At 43.7% G+C, this 10,284-nt stretch overlaps 1 protein-coding gene across 1 annotated transcript; it reads right to left on the minus strand.

Moving 5' to 3' along the window:
• Positions 1-44: 44 nt before the first annotated feature.
• Positions 45-7,388, minus strand: p2rx2 (purinergic receptor P2X, ligand-gated ion channel, 2). Its single transcript, XM_040019031.1, has 12 exons — positions 5,346-7,388; positions 4,679-4,814; positions 4,525-4,596; positions 4,368-4,443; positions 4,184-4,280; positions 2,954-3,034; positions 2,730-2,883; positions 2,037-2,167; positions 1,822-1,912; positions 1,410-1,475; positions 1,237-1,314; positions 45-725 (listed from the first exon to the last, which is right to left on the minus strand). The coding sequence occupies exons 1-12, from the start codon at positions 5,510-5,512 to the stop codon at positions 627-629; spliced, it is 1,248 nt and encodes a 415-aa protein (XP_039874965.1). The 5' UTR covers positions 5,513-7,388; the 3' UTR covers positions 45-626.
• Between the last annotated feature and the right edge of the window lie 2,896 nt (positions 7,389-10,284).

The raw sequence follows: 10,284 nt of genomic DNA on the forward strand, positions 1-10,284 counted from the left end.
TTATTGTTGGATTGAATGTCTACAATACATCGACATATGCTGTATGGTTTTTATTTTTTGGTAGCACTTTAGAATAATGCCATACTATCAAACATTATTAAGGTATTAGCAAGTGCCCAAATTCATCATTTATATAGCATTACTCCTCCTTAGTATGGCCTTTATAAATACTGATATATTATTATGACTATGATTATTTCTAGCAGTGATGTGGTAGCAGTGATAGCTGTACATGATGGATAAACATCTGTATTTATAAACGGCATACTAAGGAGAAGTAATGACATACAAATGATGAATTAAGCACTTACTAATGTTTCCTAGTGTGGCGTTGTTATAAAGTGCTGCCAGTCTTTTTCTCATGACAGTGTACTGAAATGGTTTCCTGTTTTCAAAATAAACACATTCTCTATATGCTGTTAATATATTCTGAGGTCGTGTCAAGTTAAAGAGAACTAACTGTCTTATGCAAAGATTTCCACAGGGATCTCTTTCTTTTGCCCGTTTTTATCCCCACTAACATCAGCACAGTGTCAAAGTGAGCTGTCACTGACACCTGAGATGCAGTTGCTGTTTGCCACAGTTGGTGGTGGGGAGTCCATGCACTTGGCCAGCGAGGACTTTGGTCACAGCGGTACGCCGTCTGACAGGTCAGAATGGTTTGAGCCGAAGCTGTTGATGTAGCTGAGCTCTGTGGGTATGGGATTTGTGGGCTCCTTGATCACCTGTGAAAGACAAACATATCTCACAAAATAGTCCCTAAAAATAAGAAAACAGTCACCAAAACACAGCTATACAGTTGTATGATTTGTGCCTGGAGCAAAGTAATGAAGCCAGTGAGCTTCACAACGTGTGTTAGAGTCTCATGGTTATTGTCCATAAAATGACAAATGTAGCCCTGACTTTGACCACAGTTAAAGTGAAGACCCATTAGCTGACCATTAAGTCTATGCTTGATTAAATCTTGAACAATACTGTAGGAGCAGCGATTCTTGTGAATTGTGAAAAGATAGACAACAGACGCCTCCCCATGACCTCAGCTCATCAGTCCTTCAGGCTGATGAGCTAATAATTGACAGCATTCTCCACAAGACCTGGAGACAAACTAGATTTCTTCTCTGGATGGACGATTTCATTCTATTTATAAAAGTCTTCTACTGGATATAGAAGTAGATTCACAAAAACAAATGAAACTGAGTTGCGTTTAATGAATAACGCTCTCTTTTTTTTACTCACTTCATCAAACTTTCTCTCACTGTAGACTTCATTCTTGTCGATAAATGTCAGCATGATCCAGTCGCAGATTATTGTGCACTACAGAGAGGGGAGATGAAGCAGAATAACAGTTACACTAATTGAACGGTGCCGCTTTAATGTCTCAGGATAAAAACAAATTAGTCAATACTCACAATCCCAACAGAAGTCATAGCAGTCACTGTGCTGATGATGGTTGGAATAGGACTAAATTTACCAGCCTGCACAAAAATGACACACAGTTGTTATGGAGTTGTACATCTAGATAGATAGATTTTTTTCTTTGTTCCCACACTCAGTAGACTGAAGCACTTGTTTATAGGGGGTCCTCTGATTGTTGCGGTGTTCCCTGTATTATTGTAGAGTCTTTAGCTTACAGCACGTTGAGGTGACTGTTGTTGTGATTTGGCACAAATTGAATTGAAATATTGGGGGAAAAAATCGTAGAAAATTGAAAATGTTTGTAATACTAAAGAGTTAATTCCTAATAAACAAAAAAAAAATAACATAAAAAAATATATTTTGATAGATACAACAATAAGCAGGTCTAAAGTAGAATCTACTCACATGTCCATGAACTATGATGTCTAGACGGATACCAAAGGCCTTGATTAGTGTCCGAGTTTCTTCCCCATCCTTACTGTAATATTTGGCAAACCTGTAGAATTACACATAAATTATTACAACAAGAAAAAAAAAAACAGGTGAGCATAGCAGAAGAGCGTTTTAAAGACTGTTTTAAAAATAAAGTATAAAAGTCAGCGTTGGACGCCGGTGCTAACCTGTAATAATAACCAGCGTCGGGCAGATCCTTTCGGAGGTCAAGGCGACGGAACGAGTATGTGGGTTTACAGTGTGAGGGATCCAGATCCAAGTTACACTTCCAGTTGATGAAAACACCGATCACTCCTCCCTGAACCCAGACAGCATGACAGTAGTCAATTTTAACCCTCGTGGGTGCCATTCTTAAGACATCATGTAAACAGCGATAGCCCAGGAGAAGAATATAAAGTATTCAAACTTTATCAGTAACACAAATGAAATACGTGCCTGAGTACTTTCTGGGCAAATCCTAAAATTAATCTTGGGAAAATTCAAACACCAAGACACCAATCAGATTAGAATTAACTAATGAGAAATTTGGATAGAGACGGCACAAACCATAATGATATTAACACATAAGAATCTGCAAAACTATAAAATAAGTTTCATATTTACTGAAGTGTTACAATAGCTGATTTGGGACAAATCGCAAGAATGGCCTTTCTGTCTAAGTTTTATATGTCTATTTTATGTCTATATGAATTTTATTTATAGAGACATGAATTTATTCTAATTTCTATTGTAATTCTAAGATTTGTTCTAATTTTAGATTGCTGGCTGGGGGTTGATGTTGATCCACACATTTTTAAATGAGAAACACTCTCCACAAATGAAATATTGTGAACACCATGCAATGCAGGCATCATACTCACGGTGTTGCAGAGCTCACTAAAATTCTCCCTCGCTTGTGCTGCGATGTATCCCAAGCGGAAGATGGGACAGTAGGGGTCACGCTCCTCATCATAGTGACACTTATTCAGGTATCTCTTAATGTCTCGCTTGTTTCGGGCATCCTTAATGTTTCCCCTGCCAAAGACAAGAACATCAGTATCTGCAGCTTAAATGTCCAGAAGTATTAACTTCTATGTGACCCTACCTCAGCACTTTAAATTTGGGGAAGTGGATAGAGTTCCTGATGAACACTGTGAAATTGATGGCCTCCTCTAATGGTGGTTCTCTGTTGAAGACAGCAAATATTTAACATTTCCTTAAAGTGACCTTGAAGTGGTTCTTGCATCTGGTTCAGGTTACACAATTTGTTTGACTGGTTTGGTCATCATTTGGTCAAAGTAGTGACCAAGCAACTGATAATATCTTGTCTCCAAGGAAGCACAGTCGATCTGTTTTCTCACATAGAGAAGGTTCTTGGTTCTTTCAAAAAGCCCAAAATATGTGAACTTTATTGTGTTTTACTCATGTGGATGTGTCTTGATGACTAGTTTTTTTTTCCAAGCTGTATTTAATGATGACTTAATATTTAATGCTTTACTAATTTTTCTGCTTTGCCACCTGTCTTTTTGTCAAAATCATGCATCAAGCCAAATCTCTTGTAAATTTTACTTTTCACTCTTGCTGCTATCATAATCACAAATCACCTCTGACACCCTCCACCCTGCCTGCACTCTCCTCTTCGCCTCTCTTGTGCACTGTGGATTTAAATGTTTTTAAACAGGTTTTTAAACTCATCTTACTTCACTACCTCTCCTCCTTGCAGCTTCACTGTAACATCTGTTTCCCTCATTTACACACGCATTCTGTTTGCTTCCACTGACTTTAATATCTTTTTTCTCCAGAGCATACCTCCACCTCTTCAGGCTCTTTTCCACCTGCTGCCTACTCTGAGCGCAGATCACAATGCCTTCTGTGAACATTACAGTCCACAGAGACTCGTGCCTGACCCTATCTGTCGGCCTGTCCACCACTGCAAACAAGAAAGGGCTCAGAGCCAACCCCTGATGTAATCCCACCTCCACTTCAAAAACATCTGTCACTCCTACCACACAACTCATCCTACATATTCTTCACCGGCCTCTCAATTCCTGAAGACTACTAAAAGAAATTACAAGAAAGCTTGGCTGAGTGTGTTCAGTAAATATTGACTTTCAAGCTTGTTAGGACTGTACCATTTTGTTTTTGCCTTCATTTCCATGTATGTTTGCACATGTTTTAATAAATCGCTGCACCAATTCGTATTTTATTTCATGTTAGTTTCCCATGTTTTTGGATATTTAGGCTCAGTTTGAGTCTGTTTAGAACTTATATGGATTTTTAGAGCAATGCATATATACCTGACATGATGCTGATGATTCTGTAGCACCCATCTTACCGTACTACAGCGTATTCCTCAATCGGACACCAGCTTTGTATCTCACAGGTTTTAAAGGTGTGGTTGTAGTACTGAACACATCTGCCCGTCCTTCTGCCTGTAGGAAAGTGTTTGAAACAAAGGGTGGCAAATACAAACCAAAAAAGGCATGAAAAAAAACTTAGATGAGAAGTGAAAACATTACCGTGGCCACTGAAGTTGACTTCCCCTTCAACGCAGTCAGAATCGGTGGTGCAGTTGGCATCGGCAACATTAAAATGCTAAAGTGAATAGAGAAACATGTCAGTGATGGGAGGGAAAAGGTGTCTTTGTTACTCAGTAGATTTTAGTTGACCTCTCACCTCAGCACAGGTGCCTTGTCTCTGATTGAATGTGAATTCTCGTCTCAGTATTGTGCTAATCACATCGCCACCCTAAACAAAAAGGGGGAAAAAAAGACTTAAAGTGGTTAACTCAAGCATGAGCTATGCTGCACAAGTTTAATTGAGAAATCACCTCTGAGGGTTGGGCATACTCCACAGTGTCCAGGATCTCATCTCCATGAATTGCTGAGCCTTTCATGAGAGTATAAACAGAGCTCTCTGGACGGGTTTCGCTCTCTTGGTATGCTTTCTGACTTATAAAGACATACCTTCAGGATGATAGAAGAGACAGCGGTAATATCACATTTTCTACCATGATGTCAGTTTTTATTGGAGGTGTCATGTTACACTGGATCTGCTCAGCCCTCTTTGCTGAAGCCAAGAAAAGGTGATGATGTACTTTAATTCAGGGCATTTAGTTTATTTCAAATCTGAAACACTTTACATCTGTTCTCCTTGGATAGCATTTAAATCTCTGATAATATAGAGAGGGGATGAGCCACATTCAGTTGGATTGTTGAATTTTATGCTGTTAATTGCAAATGGGATGCATTTCCTCCCCACAAAACTGCACTACATGAGTTCAAATTTAAAGCCGTAGTGTATTTATTTTATCTGCATGAATATTATTCATTAAAAAATGCTTTTAATTTTACTGTAATTAAATTTAAAAGAAAACACATTTAGACCAACAGATCTAACAGGAAAAAATGTAGAAAAGACAAAATAAACCTTTGAATTTCATATATTGTCCACACACCTGGTCATTAGACATGCAAAAGTACAAACATGAAGCTTACCATATGAAATAAGTGATCACAAGAAACTGAACACCCCTGTAAATCACGCCAAGAGTTCTGTTCTTAACCACCATCACCTTGGGGGTCTCATAGTCCCAAAAGCCATGAATATACTCCTTCAGGAAGTTATGTAGCCCCATGATGATTTTATGGCACGTTTCCGTCATATCCTCAGATGTTCTTGTGAAGTCTTATGATTGAATCTGTATATTTAGCTTTAAATATCTGTCATTGTGTCTTTTTCTCCGCTCCAGCCTGCATTTCTCTCAAGCATCCCTGGCACCAGTGAGTGAACGAGAGAGTAGGGGGTGGGGTCCTGATGTGGTTGAAGGCAGGCTTCATTTTTTTTTTATGCAACTCTATTCTGATAAATCAGCTTTATGCCTGGATCAGCTTCTCCCTGTACAAGACTTTTTTAACTTTCATTTTCTTGTTATTAGTTTTTTATCTTTCTTTTTTTTTTACATAATGGCTTACTTTGCACATAAACTGTTTTTAAATTGTCGATTTTAAATTGAAATGACTGGCTTTGACCCCTGTGTGTTGGTCTGGATGTTTCTGGTCAACTGTCAAACCTGCAGAAAGGTGTGATGAAAAAAGGGATGCCAAAGAAGTACAATAACCTGTCCATACCTAAGGTCTTAGAAACTGCCAAGCAAAGACTCGCAGCCTTGGGTAGCTGCTTGGAAAGGTATACCAGAAAGACTGAAGCCAGGAGAATAAACCATCCAAGGTACTCTTAGTGGCAGCTAAACAATATGAGAACAACAGCCCCACCAATGCTGGAGACCTAGCAATACTGGAAGACCATGTGGGGGATGGATGCAACCTATAGCAATAATGCTCTGTGGCTAGTAGTAGACATCCGAGAAAGGGTCTTAAGCATGAAGATTTGGACAGCACCAGGCCTTGACATGATACACAGATACTGACTAAAGAAGCTAGAAAGCCTCAAGAAAGCCTCTGACTCAATGACTCACACGTGGATCCTGGAATGCCTAGAACTGTACGAGTACTTTTACTACTCAATCAGAGCATTCGGAGTGCTTTATACAGCATCCCTCATTGACCCATGCACACCCATTCATACAAGCCCTTTTTCTATGCTTAAGTGTTTTCTATCTAACATTCACACTTGGATGGATGCATTGGAGAGCAACAAGGTGTTAATATCTTGCACAAGAATATATGGTATGCAGTCTGGAGCAGCCAGGGATCAAACAACCAAGAATCCAATTAGTAGGTACTCTAGCTTCTGAACTACAGCCAACCCTGTACATCAGGAAGATGCCAACAAATGACCATGTGCTTAGCAAATACTTCAGGCATCAGAAACATGAGAAAGAAGAAGAGCAAGAAGGGGAACCATCATGGAAGGACAGGCCCCCGTAAAGTATCTACCACCGGCAGATAGAAGAAGTGTCTGTTATCAAGAAATCCAACCAATGGCTGGATAAAGCTATACTGAAAGACAGCACAGAGGCACAAATCATGGCAGCGCAGGAACAAGCTGCAAGTACAAGATCCATAGAGGCCATGGTGTACCACACCAGCCTAGACCCCAAGTGCAAGCTGTGCAAAGATGTCCCTGAGACAATCCAACACATAACACCAGGGTGCAAGATGGTAGCAGGTAGCGCATGCATGGAATGCCATAATGAGGAAGCTGGTATATACAGATATATCTGTGTCATTTATGGTCTGAAAGTAGTGGTGAACAAAAAGAGGAAGACGGCCATAGTGATAGATGTAGCTAGGATAGCATCATCAGAAAGAAGAAGCTCAAGAAATACCATGGGCTGAGAGAAGAGCTCGAGAAGATGTGGAGGGTGAAGGCAACAGTGGTCCCAGTGGTAATCAGAACACTCAGGAAAGTGACTCCCAAACTGGGCGAGTGGCTTGAGCAGATCCCAGGAATGACATGATCTCTGTCCAGAAGAGTGAAGTTCTGGGAACACCAAAGATACTGGACAGGACCCTTAAGCTCCCAGGCCTCTGGTAGGGAAGCCAAGCTTGAAGGATAAAGACTGCCTACAGGTTGAGTGGGGAATTAAAAATAATAATAATATATATATGTATATATATATATATATATCCATCCACCCATCCATCTTCATCCGCTTTATCCGAGGCCGGGTCGCGGGGGCAGCAGCCTAAGCAGAGAGGCCCAGACCTCCCTCTCCCCAGCCACCTCCTCCAGCTTATCCGGGGCCAGCCGAGAGATATAATCTCTCCAGCGTGTCCTGGGTCTGCCCCGGGGCCTCCTCCCGGTGGGACATGCCCGGAACACCTCACCCAGGAGGCGCCCAGGAGGCATCCTTGCCAGATGCCCGAACCACCTCAGCTGGCTCCTTTTGATGTGGAGCAGCAGCTCTACTCTGAGCCCCTCCCGGATGGCCGAACTTCTCACCCTATCTCTAAGGAAGAGGCCAGCCACCCTTCGGAGGAAGCTCAATTCTGCCGCTTGTATCTGCGATCTCGTTCTTTCGGTCACTACCGAAAGAACGAGATCGCAGGGACGTAGGGATCTACGTCCCTACCCGACGTAGATCAACCGGTAAATTGAGAGCTTCGCTTTTACACTCAGCTCCCTCTTCACCACGACGGACCGGTGCAGTGTCCGCATCACTGCAGCCACAGCCTCAATCTGTCTGTCGATCTCCGGCTCCCTTCTCCCATCACTCGCAAACAAGACCCCGAGATACTTGAACTCCTCCACTTGGGGCAGGAACTCATCCCTGACTCGGAGTGGGCACTCCACCCTTTTCCGGCTGAGAACCATGGCCTCAGATTTGGAGGTGCTGATCCTCATTCCCGCTGCTTCACACACAGCTGCGAACCGTTCCAGTGCGAGCTGGAGGCCCTCACCCGATGAAGCCAACAGAACCACATCATCCGCAAAAAGCAGAGATGAGATTCTGAGGCCACCAAAGTGAAAGCCCTCGCCACTTGGCTGCGCCTAGAAATCCTGTCCATAAAAATTATGAACAGAACCGATGACAAAGGGCACCCCTTGCGGAGCCCATCACCCACCGGGAACGAGTCCGACTTATTGCCGGCAATGCGAACCAAGCTCTTGCAACGGTTGTATAGGGATCGAACGGCCCGTAGCAATGGGGCAGACACCCCATACTCCCGCAACACCTCCCACAGGACACCCGGAGGGACATGGTCGAATGCCTTCTCCAAGTCCACAAAACACATGTAGACTGGTTGGGCAAACTCCCATGCACCCCCAAGTATCCTTGAGAGGATAAAGAGCTGGTCCAGTGTTCCACGACCAGATTGAAAACCGCATTGTTCCTCCTGTATCCGAGGTTCAACTAGCGGATGAACTCTCCTTTCCAGCACCCTGGCATAGACTTTCCCAGGGAGGCTGAGGAGTGTAATCCCCCTGTAGTTGGAACACACCCTCCGGTCTCCCTTCTTAAAGACCACCCCGGTCTGCCAGTTCAGGGGTACTGCCTCTGATCTCCATGCAACATTGTAGAGGCATGTCAACCAGGACAGCCCTACAACGTCCAGAGCCTTCAGGAACTCGGGGTGGACCTCATCCACCCCAGGGGCTCTGCCACCAAGGAGTTGTTTAACTGCCTCAGTGACCTCGCCCCCGGAAATTGGCGGTTCATTCCCCTCATCCCCAGACTCTGCTTCCTCCTCGGAAGACGTGTCAGTGGGATTAAGGAGGTCCTCGAAGTATTCCTTCCACCGCCTGACAATTTTCTCAGTCGACGTCAGCAGCGCTCCGCCTGCACTATACACAGTGCAGGTAGAGCACCGCTTTCTCCTCCTGAGACGCCTAATGGTTTGCCAGAATCTCTTCGAGGCAGTCCGAAAGTCTTTTTCCGTGGCCTCTCCGAACTCCTCCCACACCCGAGTTTTTGCTTCAGCCACTACTTGAGCCACATTCCGCTTGGCTTGTCGATACCTGTCGGCTGCCTCCGGAGTCCCACAGGCTAACCAAGCCCGATAGGACTCCTTCTTCAGCCTGGTGGCTCCCTTCACCTCTGGTGTCCAGGCACCAACCACCTTGCGGCCGCAGCTCAATGCAGCAGCTTCAGCAATGGAGACGCTGAACATGGTCCATTCGGACTCAATGTCCCCAGTCTCCCTCGGAATGCTGTTGAAGCTCTGCCGGAGGTGTGCGTTGAAGATCTCGCGGACTGGGGCCTCTTCTAGACGTTCCCAGCACACCCTCAGTATGTGTTTAGGTGCACCGGGTCTGTCCAGCGTCCTCCCCCGCCACCTGATCCAACTCACCACCAGGTGGTGATCAGTTGACAGCTCAGCCCCTCTCTTTACCCGAGTGTCCAGAACATATGGTCGCAGGTCTGGTGATACGATTACAAAATCGATCATCGACCTGCGGCCTAGAGCGTCCTGGTGCCACGTGCACTTATGGACACTCTTATGTTCGAACAAGGTGTTTGTTATGGCCAAACTGTGATTTGCACAGAAGTCCAATAACAAAACACCGCTGGGGTTCAGATCAGGGAGGCCGTTCCTCCCAATCACGCCTCTCCAGGTCTCGCTGTCATTACCCACGTGAGCATTGAAGTCTCCCAGCAGGACAACAGAGTCTCTGAATCTGATTTTTTTTGCATCCAAGTCTGTGATTGGTTGGTTTTGTGGCACAAATATAACGGTGTACAGAAAGAGTTGAACGCGAATGGGCAGAAATGTTGAGAGCGCAAGTAGCACATTGCAAGCAAGCGCAAATGCAAAACTGAGAGAGAGGGGCTGCTATTGTGTGTGTATGGATAATAGCAAACACTGAAATATGTTTTTTGCACGCAGCAATGAATTTTGTTCACTCAAATTTAGCTTTTCTTCGCCCAAAATAAATTTCTTCTCAAAATGCAACCTTTGCACCTGCAATTTTTTTTTTTACGTGCGCTCAGAATAGTGGCACAAAAATAACGCCATAATTTTGAGCTTT

This window comes from Simochromis diagramma, unplaced genomic scaffold (genome assembly GCF_900408965.1).
Source record: "Simochromis diagramma unplaced genomic scaffold, fSimDia1.1 OVJJ01000822.1, whole genome shotgun sequence".
Taxonomy (NCBI): domain Eukaryota; kingdom Metazoa; phylum Chordata; class Actinopteri; order Cichliformes; family Cichlidae; genus Simochromis; species Simochromis diagramma.